The sequence below is a fragment of the Lutjanus erythropterus genome, chromosome 4 (genome assembly GCF_056507025.1).
Source record: "Lutjanus erythropterus isolate fLutEry1 chromosome 4, fLutEry1.hap2, whole genome shotgun sequence".
Lineage (NCBI taxonomy): Eukaryota > Metazoa > Chordata > Actinopteri > Lutjaniformes > Lutjanidae > Lutjanus > Lutjanus erythropterus.
Window position 1 is genome coordinate 9,261,211 of NC_139320.1, and position 20,253 is coordinate 9,281,463.

The 20,253-nt window shown below is 40.5% G+C and overlaps 1 protein-coding gene across 2 annotated transcripts; it reads left to right on the forward strand.

Annotated features, from left to right (window-relative positions):
• Positions 1-675: 675 nt before the first annotated feature.
• Positions 676-18,177, forward strand: LOC146328060 (synaptosomal-associated protein 25). Of its 2 annotated transcripts, none has more exons than XM_084716898.1 (8): positions 676-813; positions 3,696-3,865; positions 7,706-7,747; positions 8,386-8,434; positions 13,217-13,334; positions 15,713-15,859; positions 16,048-16,192; positions 17,693-18,177. In XM_084716898.1, the coding sequence occupies exons 2-8, from the start codon at positions 3,785-3,787 to the stop codon at positions 17,756-17,758; spliced, it is 648 nt and encodes a 215-aa protein (XP_084573024.1). In that variant the 5' UTR covers positions 676-813; positions 3,696-3,784; the 3' UTR covers positions 17,759-18,177. The 2 variants fall into 2 exon arrangements, with proteins under 2 accessions (XP_084573024.1, XP_084573025.1); XM_084716899.1 differs by lacking the exon at positions 13,217-13,334 and adding an exon at positions 14,761-14,872.
• Positions 18,178-20,253: the final 2,076 nt, after the last annotated feature.

Below are 20,253 nucleotides of genomic sequence, written 5' to 3' on the forward strand. Positions count from 1 at the left end.
TGCGTTTTGGTTTATAAGCTAATCAATGTGTGTTCTGTGATGATATTGAGACTTCTGATCATTTTTTTTTACCTGTGGACTCATACATCAATCCGACTGAACGTCTTCTCTCTGAATGACGTCATATATAACGCTAACAGTACTGAAGATGATTTTCTCACAAACAACATTCTCATCCTGGTCAAAGTCTACATAAACAAAACTCCTCGGTTTTATGTTTCATAATGAATTTCTTCATTTCATAAAAGCCCTCAATCTCATAAAAAAGAAAAATGCAACTAAACTAATTAGTATTATTGAAAAATATGATTTACATAAGAAGCCTGTGTTTAATTTACTTAATTCTATATTCTGGTTGAATTGTCGACTTGTTGAATTTATGTATTTCTTTTTTCTCTTTTCTTTTGATTTGTTTTGTTGTTATTTGCACCAGTTCCTTTAATAAACTGTACAAGAAACTTATGCCATGAATGTTTGTACATAAACTTTTGTCCAATTAAAAAAAAACAAAAAAACAAAACATGTGGTATTTTTTATTTTTATTTTAAAAACTCTCTAAAATCACAGTTTAATTATCAGTATTTCTGTGATGATCTTACCGGAACTCTTAGTTCACTGTCAGTTTTGTGTGTGCTTGTTTCGGTGTGGGGCGGGGCCGGCGTGGAGGAGCGGAGGGGCGGTGCAGAGAAGAGATGCGGAGGAGACTCATCAGAGGAGCAACAGCAGGTTGTTTGTTTCGCAGACTGCAGATGATTTAATCCCAAAAATCTGCACATAAACTCTGAAGAGGAGCTGAAGAGGATCTGATGAACGGTAGGAAGGAGATTCTTTCTTTATTTCAAAGCTGAATTTCTGTCTGTGCGTCACTGATCATCAACTGATCAAGAAAAAAAACAAGCAGCTGAGTTTTGAGAAAAAGTTTAAACGTGAGAGAATTAACAGCTCGTTTAGTTTAAACACTGCAGCTAATCAGGTCCAATAAGACTCAGTACAAGATGAGTTTAATTATCAGAAAAAAAAATCAATGATCAAATGTCCTGAAAAGATGCGAATTATGTTTGTTTCGTTCTCTCTCTCTCTCTCTCTCTCTCTCTCTCTCTCTCTCTCTCTCTCTCTCTCTCTCTCTGTGTGTGTGTGTGTTTTTTTGTGTGTGTGTGTTTCTGTGTGTGTGTGTGTGTGTGTGCGTTAATAAACACACTGAAGACATTAAAGTGTTAAATAAACAGTAGTTGTTTTAAAGTCTGTTCAGGTGGATGCAGAGTGTAAAGTGTTCAGGTGATGTCACAGTGGTGCAGCAGGTGGCAGGAAGTGTTCATTGTTTGCTACCTGCTGTGTGTGTGTGTGTGTGTGTGTGTGTGTGTGTGTGTGTGTGTGTGTGTGTGTGTGTTGACACTGCCTCACATTGACGTCTTCCTGCTGAAATGATTTTAATGTGGCGTGTGGTTTTGGGATCTTCATGTTAAAAGTCATGTTTCCACTGCAGCCCCTCATCAGAGACGGGGTTCTTGTTAGATTTTCTCAGGAACGTTGGGGGAAACTGTCCCAGAGATCAGAGGACCTGCTCTCTGTTTGGTTTTTACCATCTCTTAAAATCAGAGTCGTTGTTGAGGTTGTGTGTGACGACTGGAAGAAGTCAGGAGACAGAAAATATGAACCTAAACTAGGAATGCACCGATACCACTTTTTGTCAGACCGAGTACAAGTACAAGTACTTACATTTGGGTACTTGCTGATACCGTGTACTGATACGAATACTTCATAATTCCATTAAAGTTCTTACAGTAACTTTTAAAACATATTTTATTTTCATTAGATGGTCACTTTCTAAATGTAACAAATCATTGATGCTGTTTCCTGCTAAAAGTGTAACCATAGTTACTGCTCACATTATAGTTTTAGGTTATTTGTAGTAAGTTACTTTTAAGCTGTGCAGTTTACTGTGTATATGATATATATCAGTATAATATTTTCACAACATTATTGTGGACTTGCAGAATTAAGTTTACTATTATAAATGGTGTTATACATGATAATTATTTCATTATCATTTACAGCATTTTAACTAGTATTTTAATTTAACCTTTACATGTGTAGTATTGAAGTTTCTTCTTGTCTAAGAGATAATTAGTTCCTACCTGTCATTGTTTAGGGGGACAGGTATGAGTGTGGCACCATGTGTGTAACACTTTTGTTTACCTGCTGTGAACCTCTAAAGGCTCCAACACATGATCAGCAGTTTGTCCCATTGTTTTCCTATGACGCACCGCCGCGCACCGCTCAGATCTGCCGCTGACGCTGCGCTCAAAGTTCAAAATATTTGAACCTTGACGTCGTTTGCCGCTGACTTTTCAAACACAACCAATGAGATAACAGCTGAATGCGACGACGCAGGCAGAAGAAACTGCAGATGTGTCGAAGTGACACAAGCAGAGGAGACTGTGACTGATGGTTGAGTCTTGAAGGGAACCCCAGAACCGTGGAAGATCTCGCCAGAGTGATCATTTTAACGTCACAGTGAAGGACGACATAAAAAAAATCTCACGAGAACTTCGCAAATCAAGGGTTCCCCTCCAGACACGACCCAATAAAAGTGTTTCAGGGTTCCCCAAACTCTGTAACACAGAAATGTTAACAGACAGGTTTGGTTATAAGATTTCTGAATCATATCGTTTATGAACTTCGCTACATCCAGAGATAAAGTTAGCTCAGTGTTTGTACACCTGTTTTAGTGAAGATTAAATACACAAAGATGAAGAAGAAGAAAACGGGGTTACAGACTGGTGGCAGCGGTGTTGTTTTTAATTGATTAATCAAGACAATAATCAGTTAGTTAGTTGCAGCCCTGGTCTGAACCAACAAACATGTTTTCTTACATCGGGTCAGGGCATCTCTGCAGCTCTACAGTTCTTCACGCTGTTTCATCTCACATTTTACCTTTATTTGAAAAAAACTCTGTTATATATATATATATATATATATATATATATATATATATATATACATATATATATGTATGTATGTGTGAGCTGATCAATTTATTACTACCTACTTACTGATTGCTTTGTACATTTTGTAGACTTAGTGATTAATCAGTTTATATCATCAATATATTATTTAGTCTGTTCTGCAGCAGAGAACATCAGGAGTGTTTCTTCTCTTCTTTCATCTCTGCTGCTCCTCCTTCCTCTGTTTTATTGCAGCAGGTGATGATTAGTGATTCACCCCAGTTATGATGATAACACCATACAGTGAAGTGTTTTCTCCATGGTGATAAAATCCCCGTAAGAAGGGATGCTGCGTTCAAGTGTCAGATGTATTATACTGCCACTATCTGGACTCAGCTGCAGAGATTTACACAGGAACTAAGTGATGTGCAGCTTTTCAAATGTGAAATGAAAGTTGGACACCTGATCAACAGACTCTGATAAGTTTGAATTCTCTCATTTGTTTGTTTTTAATACACATGATGTCCCCTGGACACCCTGGAAAGTGAACTGAACTGAAATAAGTGTTTTATGTTGATGAGAATCTTGTCTGTCTGTCTGTCTGTCTGTCTGTCTGTCTGTCTGCCTGCCTGCCTGCCTGCCTGTCTGTCTGTCTGTCTGTCTGTCTGTCTGTCTGTCTGTCTGCCTGTCTGCCTGTCTGATTCTATTGTTAGTCATTATAAATAATGATGGTGTCACTCTGCTCCCCAGGTGACAAAACCACCTGATGTTGCAGCCTAATCTGGTCACCTGGGACTGAAGACACACACACACACACACACACACACACACACACACTGATGGCCAATATGGCTTCAGATCCGCCCATCTTGGCAGAGCAGGACGAGCTGCAGAAGAGAGCCAATCAGATGACAGATGAGGTAAGCAGTGGATTTTTTTCCAAGAACATAAAATGTTTCCTACACTGAAATGATCATAGTTGAGTTATGACTTTGTTAAATATTAAAAACCCTCTATGAGAAGATTTAATAGTTACAATAAACACTGACTCTGGAACAGACTCAGAGGTCCAGGACCAAAGGTCACTTCTTTATTTGAAGTGGCGTGCATGTCTTTATGAGAGGTCTAAAATGTGTCGTTGTAGTTGAGTTCAAGAAAACATATTCATGACACAATAATAATGGTCTATAAGTGTGTCAAAACCATCCACACACAACAGTTTAATGTCATGTTAAAACATAAAGCTAAACAGTTTCTTTAAAACCCATAATACAGAACTGCTCATTGTCTCATTGTCCTAACAGATTGAATGAATTCTTCTCTTAGTCTTCCTCAGTAAATAAAGAGCTGGTGGGTGTACAGCAGATGAGTGGATGGAAAATCTGTCTGTTCTAATTAAGTTTTCAGAATATGTACGTCAGAGCGGCCTTTATTGAGTTTGATCTTTTCCCTTAGCAAGACCTTTAAATGACAGTAATAATACATGTCAGACTACGTTGGTTTAAGCTTCTTTAAAGTGTCTCACCAAAACTGTGTCAGATAGACTCTGTTCTCAGTACATAATGTGCTGTTTTTATATCTCTGAGTCGGCCAGAGCCTCAAGAACACCTTGAAGGAATTTCCTCAAACTTGGCACAAACGTCCACTTGGGCTGAAGGATGAACTGATTAGATTTTGGTGGTCCAAGGTCAGGTTCCCTTTTTCGTGAACATGATATCTCAGGAATGCTTGGCATGAATTTTATTACATCAGGCCAGAGCTGTGACAGTAGCCACATTACTACATTACTGCAATACCACAGTCACGTGATGCCAACACAAGGTTGAGCTCATTACTTTCGTCACTGTAAATTTGATTTTGAAGGGTCGATCTCATGTAGAGATCAGTGCCTTGATCTAATAATACTATGATGGATCAGCGCTGTCACACACAAGTCAGGAACACAGCCTCTGATTGGTAAACAGACTCAACCCAAGGCATCTTGGGATTGCCTATGGGATGCTTGTGTTGTTAGCATGTTGGTAGCCACTCACAGGCAATCCAAAGACTACACAAATAACTGTTTTCAACATGGAAGAATGGATAGATAACTTCAGAAAACATTTAGTGTTGGATTTATTTTACCACATCTCCAAGAAGATGCTGCAGTTCAAAGCTGGATTACAAAGCTTCTGAAAGGGAAACGATTGCACAAGAGCTGAAGTTGTAAAGCTATAATGCTAACAATAATACTAGCTTAATGTTAGCCTTTTCTACTTAGCTTATTTCAGGGCTGGCCCGTCACTGTTTCAGCAGTTGGGAAACAACAGATGAGACTTGTCTTGGTGTTGAGAAGCTGCAGTGTTTATTGACTGACACACTGTAACCTGAACTGTACATTTACTGCCACACTGACAGCTGACCGCTAAGCTCCGCTATGAGCACTGCTCTGTTCTGTAAAGGAGCTATGCTAATGGTGTAATGCTTCAATAAAGCCAAATAAAACATAATAATTATTAAGTGTCGTGCTAAACCATCATCCTGTGGTAATTTGAACCCTCTGGAACTTAAGGACGAACTGATTAGATTTTGGTGATTAAACATCGACAGTCACTGTGACTTCCTGTCTGTCCCATTCTTGTGAACAGGATATTGGAACACCTGGAGGGAACTTCTACAAATTTGATTATTTAAATTTGATAGATAGTCAATCATTCTGTCGTTTTGTCATTTAAAGGTGGAATTGCAGTGAAAATAAATGATTCACCTTTATGCTGGGGACCACCTGGAACCCCCTCAAAGACCCCTGGGGGTCCCCAGACACCCGTTTGAGAACCACTGGCTTTGAAGACAAACACCCTTAAAGAACTGCAGAGAAAAGTGTAAAATCTTTCATAGGTCAACAAGAAATCACTAATAAGATATCAATAACACCAAAACAGATGTACAGACACTTTCTGCTGTCATCAGCGTTCAGAGTCACTTTATGAAGTTTATAACAAACTAAATAAAAGATTCAAAATAATGAAGAGGACGGACAGAAACTACACAACACACACAAAATGTCAAACAACAAACACAAGAGACGGGATCAGTGTTAGTACAGAGGACAGCACTCTGCCTGAGAGGAGGCTTCCTGTATGGATACCTGGTTCACCTGGTTACCATGGAGACACCTGGTCTCCCACTGCAACAGTCTGCAGAGAAACATCAGGCACAGATGAGCACACACACACACACACACACACACACACACACACACACACACACACACACACACACACACACACACACACACACACACAAACTCTGTGGGGTTTAAAGGTTACTACAGGTCAAAGCCATTTGTCACCTCATCATCCCCTCAGTGGGGAAGTTCCCCAGAGGCAGACATGATATTTACACAACACACACACACACACACACACACACACACACACACACACACACACTGACACACACACACACACACACTGACACACACTGACACATACACACACACACACACACACACGCACACACACACACACACACACACTGACACAGCGAGGGGTGGAAAGACAGTGAGTGTGTGAGTGTCAGTACAGTGTAAACTCAGGTCATTATCCAGGTAAAACAGTAATTCAGGATGTTTCTCTGACTTTACAACTACATATGAATTAAATGTCTGTTCACATGAACAAGAATTTGATGTTTGAACCTTAATCAGCTGATCTTAATTTCCCCCTGCCTAAACAAAACTGTGCCTGCATCAAAATATTAGTAACCCGTCAGTCACTTTGGGATTGGTAGGCTCTGGCCCTGAAATATTTTTAACACTTGATTTTATGGGTTTGTTATTTCCTAATTATTTCCTAGAAAAACATGTTTTGTTCCAAATTATGTGGAAAAGACTGGATCAGTTTGTTGTGTTTTGTTTAAATGGATTTATGATCATTTCCATGTTCCCAGATGAATCTCCTTGGAATAATTGCTCAGTTTCAACTCAAATGAACATCCACTAATTATTAATTTATTATTGTGAACTTTATTTTCCATATATACTGTTGTTCCATTGTATGTTTGCGTGTAGGGAACCTGTTGATTTTGCATGTTCAGCTGACCTGCTGTTATTATATAGAATTAGAATTAATTTATTGGAAATATACAATTCAAACTCTGTTTTATTGAGAATTAGTGCCAGATTAGATGATAATCATAATTATTATCAGGAAAATTCACTGAGCAGTTAAAATAATGTTTAGGTTGAGGAAATGTTAGAACATGTTTATACAAAATCTGCTGTTGGCTGCTGACAGTGACATCATGGATAATTGGATTGACAACATTAAACAGCAGAACCTCGTTACTGATGAAGCTTCCTTTTAGGATGGAGATATTAATGTTCTTCAAATGTTGCACAGTAGTTAGACGTTGGTTGTGAGAACAGCCAGAAATTAAGAATAAAGAAGAGAAATCAGAGACCACCTCTGCCACAGTTAAGTGATGAAGTATATATGAATTCACATTTTTCATGAACAAAGTTCCTTTCTGTTATTATAATATTTTTGATCCAGTCTGACACTCGGTGAATCTCTGCTCTCAGACAGCAGCTCTCTTCATCAAGTAAACTTTTTGTATTTTAGATTCTGTTTTTGTCCAAAGTTGAAGTTTGACTCGTCTTCCAGACGTTTTAGGATTTGTTGTCTAAAATAACGTCTTGTTAATGTCAGAACAGTTATTATTCACATTTAGTTATTGTTGTTATGTTGTGAATTTGAATGTATTTTGTATCATTTTAGTCCCTGGAGAGCACGAGGAGGATGATGCAGCTTGTTGAGGAGGTACACACATACACACACACACACACACACACACACAGATTATATACTGTACATGTATCCAGAGATTGAGGGAACCCTCCAATGATTCAGTCTCATAAAGAAAGCTGGAGAGTTTAACATCAATGATCCTTCTGTGTTTCCACTGTTGCTTCCAAAGAGGAAATCACTTTAAAGGAGACGGACACTGATTAACTTGAAGCTGCTGGAAGAAGATGATGGACTTTGACAGGATGAAAACAAAAGAGGAGAAAAAATACACAGCAGAGACACAGAGACAGAGACAGAGACATACATGGAAACAGGGACAGACAGCTGAGACAGCAGTTTAGACAGTTTGGTATCAGTTTGGTTTCACTTTATTTATATAAACATCAGTTTTGGCCTCTTTTGGGTAAAACAGCATCTGTTGTCATGTGGTCATGTCGAAGTGAGGAGAAACTGTTTCGAAGTGTCTCACTGGTGTGTTCGGGGATGCTGGGAAGTTTGGACGACAACAGTCTCTCATCACCACATGATCTGATCACATGAGGTCTGTCTGCAGGATGTTCTCTTTGAATTGTACTGAAACCAGCAGCTGCCTGGAAGAATCTCTCTGTTTGTGATGTCATCTGTATTTTATGTGATTTTATGTTCTCCAGAGTAAAGACGCTGGGATCAGAGCTTTGGTGATGCTGGATGAACAAGGAGGTAATCCCTTCTATTGATCATTCTTTCTCTTTTTTATGTTTCCAGCTGTAAAATGAAAGGTCTGTTTCTAAGGAAGCAGGTACTTGTACTTTCAACTTTATTTGTCCCCAAAGGGCAATTGGTTTTGCAGCAAGACAGACAAAAACACACACCAGAACTTACAGAGGGTACAGCGGGGGGGGGGGGGGGGGGGGGGGGGGGGGCACTGAATGTTAAGGCTTGGGAGAATAACCTATACAGTTCAACAACCGTGGTAATCAGAAAAATAACATCAGACAATACATGAGATAAGCAAAATCAGTACAATAGGCAGAACCATGAAAGACACTATCAATACGATGTCACTATCATCATAATCACCGGCACATCAAAAACCCTAGATGACCATCATCATCCTCATTACCAATAGTAGTCACATTAGTCACAACAGGATTCCAACGCTGCCATCTACCTCCTGGACCTGAGTTTAGGAGGGAAATGGCAGCGGGAATGAATGATCTCCTAAATCTGTTGCTCTTTACAGCAGGAAATCTAAACCGAGACCCAGAGGGAAGAATCTGGAACTCAGAGTGAAGGGGGTGGGGACCAACTGATAGTATTGTTTTGGCCTTCCTCAACACCTGTCTGTTGTACAGGTCAGTGAGGCTGCTTAGCGGGACACCCAGAATTTTACTACTAACCTTCACTATTTTAGAAAGAGCATTCCTCGAACTTAAACTAAGATTCCCAAACTAACAGATAAAAGAAAATGTCAACACAGACTCAATGTAGGATTTATAAAAGATGGTCATGAGGGTCTTGTCCACATTGAACCTTGACAATTTGCATAGACAGAACAGTCGTTGCTGACCCCTCTTACAAATCATTTCTGTGTTTGCATTAAAAGTCAGCCTCTTGTCAATCACGGTACCAAGGTACTTATAAGTCTCCACCCCCTCCACCACCTGACCCTTAATGGTGGTGAGCTGGGCAGCAGGGGGCTTCGACCTAAAGTCAATGACCATGTCCTTAGTTTTTGCCACATTTAGTTGTAGAAATGCTTTATCACACCAGAGTACAAAATCATCCACAGCAGGACCATGATCAATGTCATCTGTGTGGAGAAGGCTGACAATAGCTGAATCATCAGCACATTTTAAAATGTATCTGTTATCATACTGGCTACGGCAATCATCAGTGTAGAGAATGTATAGGAGTGGTGACAGGACACATCCCTGGGGAGACCCTACGGAGGTCGACATCTCCTCAGACAGGCAACCGTTCACCCTTACCCGTTGAGTTCTGTCAGTTAAGGAATCAAGAATCCAACCCACCATATTAAAGTCAAGGTTAAAACATTTTAAGAGCTTTTCAACTAAAAGGTGTGGTTGGATTGTATTAAAAGCAGATGAAAAATCAACAGGTTGGCAGCTTTGCTGCAATAATGATCCAGAGTTATGAAGATGTAGATGAAGAGATCACTGTTATTTATAAAGGGATAGCTGGAGGAAGTTAAGAAATGTGCTGCTGTGGACAGAGTCAGCATATTATGGACATAAAAAATCTGCCTTTGGTCACAGGGATCATGTGAGCAGGTCATTATTGTGAAATAAATACTGACAGGATGATTCATCCTGATTCTTACATGGTTACTTACTGAAAAATATCAAAAATTGGCACAAGATAATTTTTAAAATGACTTTATGGCTTAATTTCACATTAGCAATCTGGTCACTGTACATTAACTTGCTCGTTTCATGGTTACATACATAGAGATCAATAATTTGATACAAAATATTAATTTTAAAACAACTTTAGTGATTTAACAATTATTTTATTGTTCCTCCAGAGTCTATGATCATCGTCTGTTCCTCATATCAACAGTCTGTTCTTCATAATAACAGTCTGCTTTACAGAAATAACAGGCTGTACTTGACAAATCAGAATTGAGTTTTTAACAAAGCCGTGTAATAAAATCCAACTATCACTGTTGCTAAAGGAACCAGACTCCTTTGACAAAACAGTAATTTACTTTACAGAACATGGGAGTTGTTGGTCTACTGCTGCCTAACCAATAAATCCTTCCAGTGCATGTTTGTGCTCAAATTTATATTTGGTTATACCTGGTGGTACCTGATGGTACCTGATGGTACCTGATGGTAACTGGTGGTACCTGGTTGTACCTGATGGTAACTGGTTGTACCTGGTTGTACCTGATGGTAACTGGTTGTACCTGATGATAACTGGTGGTACCTGATGGTAACTGGTGGTACCTGGTTGTACCTGATGGTAACTGGTGGTACCTGGTTGTACCTGATGGTAACTGGTTGTACCTGATGGTAACTGGTGGTACCTGATGGTAACTGGTTGTACCTCATGGTAACTGGTGGTACCTGGTTGTACCTGATGGTAACTGGTTGTACCTGGTTGTACCTGATGGTAACTGGTTGTACCTGATGATAACTGGTGGTACCTGATGGTAACTGGTGGTACCTGGTTGTACCTGATGTTAACTGGTGGTAACTGGTTGTACCTGATGGTAACTGGTTGTACCTGATGATAACTGGTGGTACCTGATGGTAACTGGTGGTACCTGGTTGTACCTGATGGTAACTGGTGGTACCTGGTTGTACCTGATGGTAACTGGTTGTACCTGATGGTAACTGGTGGTACCTGGTTGTACCTGATGGTAACTGGTGGTACCTGATGATAACTGGTGGTACCTGGTTGTACCTGATGGTAACTGGTTGTACCTGATGGTAACTGGTTGTACCTGATGGTAACTGGTGGTACCTGATGGTAACTGGTGGTACCTGGTTGTACCTGGTTATACCTGATGGTACCTGGTGGTAACTGGTGGTACCTGGTTGTACCTGATGGTACCTGGTTGTACCTGGTTGTACCTGATGGTAACTGGTTGTACCTGATGGTAACTGGTGGTACCTGGTTGTACCTGATGGTAACTGGTGGTACCTGATGGTAACTGGTGGTACCTGATAGTAATTGGTGGTACCTGATGGTAACTGGTTGTACCTGATGGTAACTGGTGGTACCTGGTTGTACCTGATGGTAACTGGTGGTACCTGATGGTAACTGGTTGTACCTGATGGTAACTGGTGGTACCTGGTGGTAACTGGTGGTACCTGATGGTAACTGGTTGTACCTGGTGGTAACTGGTGGTACCTGATGATAACTGGTGGTACTTGATGGTAACTGGTGGTACCTGGTGGTACCTGATGGTAACTGGTGGTACCTGGTAGTAACTGGCGGTACCTGATGGTAACTGGTGGTACCTGATGGTACCTGGTAGTAACTGGTGGTACCTGATGGTACCTGGTAGTAACTGATGGTAACTGGCCGTACCTGATGGTAACTGGTTGTACCTGATGTTAACTGGTGGTACCTGGTGGTAACTGGTGGTACCTGATGGTAACTGGTGGTACCTGGTTGTACCTGATGGTAACTGGTGGTACCTGATGGTAACTGGTGGTAACTGATGGTAACTGGTGGTACCTGGTAGTAACTGGTGGTACCTGATGGTAACTGGTGGTACCTGATGGTAACTGTGGTACCTGATGTTAACTGGTGGTACCTGATGGTACCTGATGGTAACTGGTGGTACCTGGTGGTACCTGATGGTAACTGGTGGTACCTGGTAGTAACTGGTGGTACCTGATGTTAACTGGTGGTACCTGATGGTACCTGGTAGTACCTGATGGTAACTGGTGGTACCTGGTAGTAACTGATGGTAACTGGTTGTACCTGATGTTAACTGGTGATACCTGGTGGTAACTGGTTGTACCTGATGGTAACTGGTTGTACCTGATTTTAACTGGTTGTACCTGGTAGTAACTGGTGGTACCTGATGTTAACTGGTGGTACCTGATGGTACCTGGTAGTACCTGATGGTAACTGGTTGTACCTGGTAGTAACTGATGTTAACTGGTGGTACCTGATGTTAACTGGTGGTACCTGGTGGTAACTGGTTGTACCTGATGGTAACTGGTGGTAGGAGAGACCTGTGTCATAATGAGCACAGCCGAGGAAGATTCTAGCAACAGTTTATGCAACCAATTCACGAACACATTTGACTGGTTAGGGTTAGTTAGTTTGTGTTATTGTGTGACTTCAGTGAGATCAAGAGTTAGTTCTGATTCACCAACTCTCACATCAACACAAACACACCAACAGATGGAGGCAGCAGTAGACCGACAACTCCTGTCTTCTGTGAACTAAAGTGACTGATTCTATGAGTGGAGTTTTGTTACTTCAGAAAGAGATATAACATTGATTTTCTGTCAGAAAAATCTGTCTGACAACAAGGTAAAGTGGTGAAAATATTCTAAATACAATGTACAGTAAAAGTGATATAGATTTCTTCAGGTTTTTAAAACACATGTTCCTGCTGACCCTGTTCGCAGCAGGACATTAGCTTAGCGTCCTACACCGGTACTGGGGGCATGTCAACCTCCATCTGCTGCTGTTGATAATGACTGAATTTTCATTTTTGAATGAACTATCCCTTTAAACTGGACCCCAGAAATGAAAAATAGTCCACATGAGTGGTGAATTTGCATATCAGTTGATCTGTGAACATGATGTTTGAAAACGTATTTGAGTTCTACTCATGGACATCGTGAGCTCTGATGTATTGGGGACTGCCGGCAGGGCCTGTACATGTTGGTCTGAATGTGCTCTTGACCAATCAGATCAGTCGATTGAAACCATCTGTTACACACTGTTCGTCTCTGCTCCTGTTACAACACCATAAATCCTCCACCATAAACCTCGTGTTCCTCACAGAGCAGCTGGAGCGAATTGAGGAGGGCATGGACTCCATCAACAGGGACATGAGAGAGGCAGAGAAGAATCTGACAGACATGGCTCACTGCTGTGGTCTGTGTATCTGGCCAATCAGGAAGTAGGTCTGGTCTCCAGGATATGTGCCTTCAGCCAACTGGTGGCCTTAGAAACTCACACTGGTGCCCAGTTTCATTAAATAAGATGAAAATTATGTGTTAATTGAAGTTTGCTTCCACAAAAAGAAAAAGAGGGAATTTACTCCATCCATCCAGGGATCTGTCCATTCTATTCTTCTGTGCGTGGCAGTTTATTCACATTATGGTTTATGCTGTTTTTTCCTAGTGTATTCTCTTATTGCTGTTAATTTGATAAACAAGGGCTTAAAGGAACAGAAAATAAGAAAATTGGTCTAAAACATTGCAAAATAGCTGAAATAATCAACAGAATGTGAACAGTTCTGATGTTATAACCACTGGTCTCTATGTATTCTGTGGCAGAGATATCTACTTAAGTTAGCATGCTAACCAGCTAACCTTGGCTCATTGTGTTGTAATTTAATAAACAGACAAAATTAACTCACAAAATGTCAAGAAAGGAACTATTTTTAGAGCTATTTTCTTAATAACACCATAAAATATAATCATACACCCTTTGAATTCAAGTTTTACTCTTTAAACAAACTCCACTTCATCAAAATCACAAAATATTCATCTTTAAGAAGATGTAGTCATAGAATTTTGACTTTAAAAATAAAATAAAGAAAAATAAAGAAATCAAAACAATTGATTATCAAAATAGATGCAGAATAATTTAATAGTCAGTTATTAATAGATTAATTGTTGCAGCTTTTAAGTGTTTTGTGTTGTTTGGTCTATTAGTTTGTCCAGCTGTTCCTTTGTTGTTCTCCAATTGCTGATTAATTGATTCAAAGACAAAATTGCTCCATTTCCACCCACTGAAGCATTTTTTCATGATTATGAATTGTCAGCTGTGTGCACTGTGCGTGGTCGGATATTTCCACCATTGTCATGTAGTTCTGAAGTTAAACACAGGTCCAGTCTACATGTGATTCCTCAGAGCTCAACCAAAACCTGATAGTGAATATATGATGGAACTGGGCACCATCACCAGAGTGCAAAGAGGCTGCAGATTGGCTGGGATTGGCTGGGCGCCATGCGGAGCTTGTGTGGCCCTGATGGCTCCAGTGTGGCAGAGTGATAGTTCGTGCTGTTATTTTTGATTTGTGTGAATATTTTAGTTTTGGGTAACTTTATGTTCAGTTGCTGGTGGCTGGTTTTTCAGTTCAGCTGTGGAGCTTTTGGGAAACTTTATTTTTCTTTTTTTGGATTTTGTTTTGTCGTCCTCCTTCTCTCCCTTCCACCACCCTCACCCTCTATTCTTCCTACTGTCCTTCCTCCTCCTCCTTTTTCATCATCCTTTTCACCTCCATCACCTCCTCCTCCTCCTCTTGTTATACTTTCACCTCCTTTCCCACCTTGTCCTTCTTTGCCTGTCACCCCCTCGTCTTCCTTCTCCTCTTGTAGAGCAATTGGAGCGAATCGAGGAGGGTTTGGATCAGATCAACTCTGATATGAGGGAGGCTGAGAAAAACCTGACTGACCTCGGCAAGTGCTGTGGCCTCTGCTCCTGTGATAAGTAGGTGGAGAGGTGTGTGTGTGTGTGTGTGTGTGTGTGTGTGTGTGTGTGTGTGTGTGTGCGTGCGTGTGTGTATGTTTGACCGGTTATTCTGAGGTAAGTACTCCATCATCATCATTTTTCCTGTCTATTTATTTCAGTGTTGTTCATTGGACAGGACTTATTGCACAATGATTTTTGTTAAATGTGTCCGATTTTGCTGCAAACACTTGTTTTCATCAGTTGTTTATTAGTTGCTTTAGTTTTCTTTTACTGCCTGCTTACTCTGCTGCTCTAATGATTTTCATATGTTCATTTATCATTTTCACAAAGTTTTTGTCGTCTCTTCTGTATAACTAGACCACTGATGTATCCATATTGGAGAGACAGCATGCACACATTACAGGAGAGTAGGACTGTCAGATTTTTACTATGACACTATTATAATTGCATAAAGAATTCACAAGAACAATATTGTTCAAATATCTATAGAAAGATATTATCTTCCAGGTTTACTCCCTGGAAATAAACCTGGAACCTACTGGTTATACAACCCCTGGTCTTATGAAAGGGACTTTGATGTCACGATTGACAGCTGAGATCTGCCCGCCATTAAGTCGGTTGATCCTGCGGCTCCAGCCTCAATCACTGTTGCACAGACTCTGGCTCCAAATGGCATCAACAGGACAAAATGGCCACGCTGGTCGTCCCCCTTTATTTACAGTCAATGAATAAACCATGCATGTCAATAAAAAATAAATTGTGTACTGTGCTCTGAGTCCAGTCTGGGTACAATGTGGCTCTGCATTAAAGGCTAAATTCACAATGAAAACACTCTCATGAGGTCATTCTCTCTATCAGACTGAAGGCCTTTGAGGAGAGCGGGGCATACAAGGCAGTTTGGGGCGGAGCCTCCGGTCAGGATGGCGTTGTTTCCAATCAGCCGCCGTCATCTCGTGTGGTGGATGAGAGGGAGATAATGATCATGAGTGGAGGATACATACGGAGGTAGAGACTGAGCTTAATGAAGTGTGTTATCGTAGGCTGGTTGGCTGCTGTGTGGTGAGTGTGTGTTTGTTCTTCTTTTGAACACACTGACATGTAATTCTACCATCATCAGTCACACAAGCAGCTGGACAAACACACACACACACACACACACACACACACGTGCGTTTTGTCCTGCTCTGTCTTAGGGTGACTAACGATGCCCGAGAGGACGAGATGGAGGAGAACCTGGCTCACGTCGGCAGCATCATCGGGAATCTGAAGAGTATGGCCCTGGACATGGGGAACGAGATAGAGACACAGAAGGACCAGATCGAACGCATACAGGGCAAGGTACAAGTCACCTGACCACACTGATGACACACACTAGGTTCTAAGACCGCCCAATGAGAGCCCACGATTCAGATCATAAATCAACCCCTCAGTCCACTGAGACTCTGTTTCCCTCTGTCAGTCAGTGAGCATCACAGTTAGACAATAAAACAGACAGAAGCTGCAAAAACACACCGGGAGAACATTTACATGAGGAATTATCAATATCTTTTTATCTTAGCTGGTTTACTTATTAAAAATCATCCTGGTGACCAACATGCTGTGTCTGTTGACTGATGAGAGAAGATAAATGAGTGGTCGGTAAACAAGTTTCAGCTCTTATTTTTTCATTGTACACAGATCAGTACAACAGCATGACAGGCTGTAAACTTTACAAACCGAGTCTCTAAATTGTTTTTCTGTTGGTTTTTTTTTTTTTTTTTATTCGGCATGTCCCTCTCCTCTGCTGCTCCCATTCTTCGGTCTTTAGTCGATCAAGTCGCTGGTTGGTAATGAACCAGCTTTGACAGGTGTGCTCTTTAATGTCGTCATGGTTACAAGTTCAATAGCAGATGAATTTCTTGAACTGAACTCGGTGTGCATTAAACAGTTTTAACGCACATCTGCAGGCCAATCAGAAAAGAGTATTAGCTCACGCCGCAGTGTAATCAGTATGATCATATGTGCATTTTTAACATCATATCGATGTTTTATTTAAAAACCACGGTTATCATGAATACCAGTATATGGTGACACTCCATGTGGGAACAGCAGGAACCTATGGAACCTATAGATTTTCTCAGCTGATCGAATGATTTCAACCAGAAATGAAACTGAAAGTCGACATCTTGACTCCTTTTTTCTTCAGGCTTTCATTCACGTCTCTCAGTGCAGCAAGAGCAGAACCCTCCATTAATGGAACCGATAGAACCTCCAACAATAAAGAACATGATTTTTTGATAGTTCATTTTAAATCTTTTTGTTGTTGTTCACTCTGGTTGGATTGTAATGCCTACATTAAAGGGAAAGTTCAGATTATTTTATTATTGTGTGGTGGTTGTATGATGTTCTTCTCTACAGTCAGTGTTTTACCTGCAGTACTTGAAGGTCAGTTTGGAGAAGCAGCAGGAGAACTTGAGTAGGAAGCTAATCCATGTCCTGCTGTGGACAGGGTCAGCAGCAACACGGATTTTAGACACCTAAAAAATTCAATATCAATATGCTGACCGCTTAAAATAATCTGAACTATCCTTTTAATACTGTGATATGGTGTAATGTTTCCATTTGTTTTTTTGGGCACTGTGATGGACATTGAAATGCTTTTATTAGCATTTTCCTGTATTTATTTATTTATTTTATTTAAGCTTTATTTAATCTCAAGGAATCATTGAGGCAGTGTCCTCATTTAAAATCATGTCAAGAGTACAGTTAGAACAGAAAAATGCGAATTGATTAACCACTGTGATAACGAAAACATTATAAACATTCCCTGTTTCTTTTCCTGTCTTTCTCTCTCTACAGGCTGTTCTCAATGTGTCCCGCATCGACGCCGCCAACCAGAAAACCAACAACCTCATTAAACGATAGACGGAAGAAGACGGACAGACGGAGCACTCTTCCATGTTACTCTTTTTCTGCTTCATCCTTCTGTCAGTCAATGTGCTTTTGCATGCTGTGCCAAAGTGCTGCTGCTGCTGTTATTCTCTGCTTTAGGTCACTTTTTAAGCCATGTTTTCATGATGAAATTATAAATTGTAATTGCCTTTATATTCCTGTAGGGACTGTGGCTCAATTCCAGTTCAGCTCCTGCGCCCTCCTCATACTCACTCTGTTTTCATGTTCCTGTGGAGGCTCCGCCACATTAAGAGTCATTTCAGATCCATTAGACTGAAAGGTGAGCAGGTCATTAAGACACACAGTCCACATCAGTGTAGGCTTACAAACTCCACTCCTCTCAGGTCCAGATAATGTTTTGTGTCTGGGATGGAGGAAAGCTGCCTTACCTCAAACACGTTTGATCAGAGAAAAGAGTAGAGAATAAGTTGCCCCTCTGGCGTGACCTTGTACACATCTCTGGCATAAACTGATATTCATCAGTTTTCTTTCATTCATCTGTTTTTGCCCTGCCCTTAAAAGAAAACTAATGCAGCACATTTTACAAAATGCATGCCCCTTTTCTTTAAAACTTTCCTGAAGAAACAGGAAGTCCTGTGTGTTGTCCAGGTGGAGAGTTGTAGGGTTTTAAACATACAGTGGCAGAAACAGGCTGTGATATCGAAAAGGGAAAAAAGTGTGGAAATTTGTCATAAATCAGGAGAAATAAAATATCCCTGAGGGAAAGAGTGCCAGGGCAAAAAACAGAAGTCTCTTGGAAATAGTAGATTTTATGACCTCTGGGCTGTTCATTAACTCTTATGTTGTGTTATAGTGTTCCAATTTACTCTCATTATATTCTGATACACTTTTTACTGTGATGCAGATGTGACATAACCCTTGTGAAATGTGTCATAGGATTATTAGAACTCTTATTTCACAGTATGTGTTTCCTCTCTGTGGTCGGTCAGCAGTCAGAGTCAGAGAAGGAAGCTTTAAGGATCAATGTTGGGTGAACTGGCTCACAGTAACACAAATACATTAGAGTCAAGAAATTGTTTCACACAAGTTTTAACAGATGACATCACATCACCACAGTCCTGGCTTCCCTCCATTGGCTCCCTTTGCATTTTAGAATTGATTTTAACTTATAACCATTCACTTTAAAAGCCTGTCTGGGTCTGATCCCAAAGTAACGTCATTGAAATATTGACCCCTGAGCCAGTACAAAGCCTGAGATCCTTGAGGGCGGGGCCTTCCAGGTGGGGCCCTCCAGGTGGGGCCCTCCTGGCTGTTCCAAAGTCAAGGCGTAAATTTAAAGGTGACCATGTTTTCTCCATCAGGACGACCTGCCTGAGGAGAGCAGGCAGCAGAATCAGTGACATCCTTTAAATCACTTCTTAAAACCCATTTTTATAGACACACTTTTACATGATGTCATCCTGTTTTAATTTTCGCTTCAGTTTTAGTTTAATTTTTTCTTGCTCCAGTTTTCCCTCATTGTGTTGCCTTCTGTTATATTTTGCCTCTGGAGTATCCTGCTCTTTTTCTTTGCCAGTTAAAGCACTCTGTTTTTAAAGTTGCTATATAAATAAAGTTATTATTATTATTATTAATAATAATAATAATAATAATAATAATAATAAAAGGTGAACATGTGGACAAAACAGCTAATAGCGGCCCAGGGCATCTAAAGCCAAAAAGTGGCCTTTTTCTATAACCTGACATAAAAAATAAAACAGATTCAAGCCTGTATGTGCAGAAAATTCTTAGGGAGAAAAATTAAAAATAAACAACTTTCAGCAGCCACTTTATTTCCCAGTGTATTTTCCCACTCCTCCCTCCTCCGAAATGTTCCACAGAAGCTCAAACTCGTGCGTGATGGCGCCCTCTGCAGGCGCAGCCGCGTACTACACTGATGAAGGAAACACGTATTTGTCCTCAGAAGAAGGTCTGTGGCAACACCAAGCGGACAAACATGGAAGCTCCTCCTCCTCCTCACTCTCCATCTTCTTTCTTCTACACGTTGATGTAAAATGGTGGTGAAATGACAAGGATCGCTGTTGTTTGGCCTCATGTGACAGACAGTCTCATCTCACACTGACACTATGAATCACAACATTAATAGGAAATGAAATGCATTAGTTTGTGCCTCTATGATCGTGTTTGTTTTAATCCTCTGCAGTGTCTGTGTTGATTCTTTATGTGTTCTGTATTGTTGCTCGCAGACAGACAGTCCTCACCTTCATTTTGGAGTTGATGCTGTTAATGATGTGGTTATCAGAAGTACTGAACAATAAAAAGCACATGACCTTTACTGAGCCTCACAGGCCTCCGTGTTTGTCACTCAGTAGGTTTAAGACATCTAAGAACAAGAATGTGTTTATTTGTGTCTGTTCTAGTAAAATACTTAATTATGGACATTATCAATAAAATTTGTGCGTAGAAACACAGCGTGCGTGTTTGTTTTTTAATTCATGAATTATGTC

Coding starts and splice junctions, on each gene's coding strand:
- LOC146328060 (XM_084716898.1), top strand. CDS start 3,785: ATGGCCAATATGGCTTCAGATCCGCCCATCTTGGCAGAGCAGGACGAG. Junction 7,748..8,385: donor TGATGCAGCTTGTTGAGGAG/GTACACACATAC, acceptor TATGTTCTCCAG/AGTAAAGACGCTGGGATCAG. Junction 15,860..16,047: donor AGTGGAGGATACATACGGAG/GTAGAGACTGAG, acceptor GCTCTGTCTTAG/GGTGACTAACGATGCCCGAG.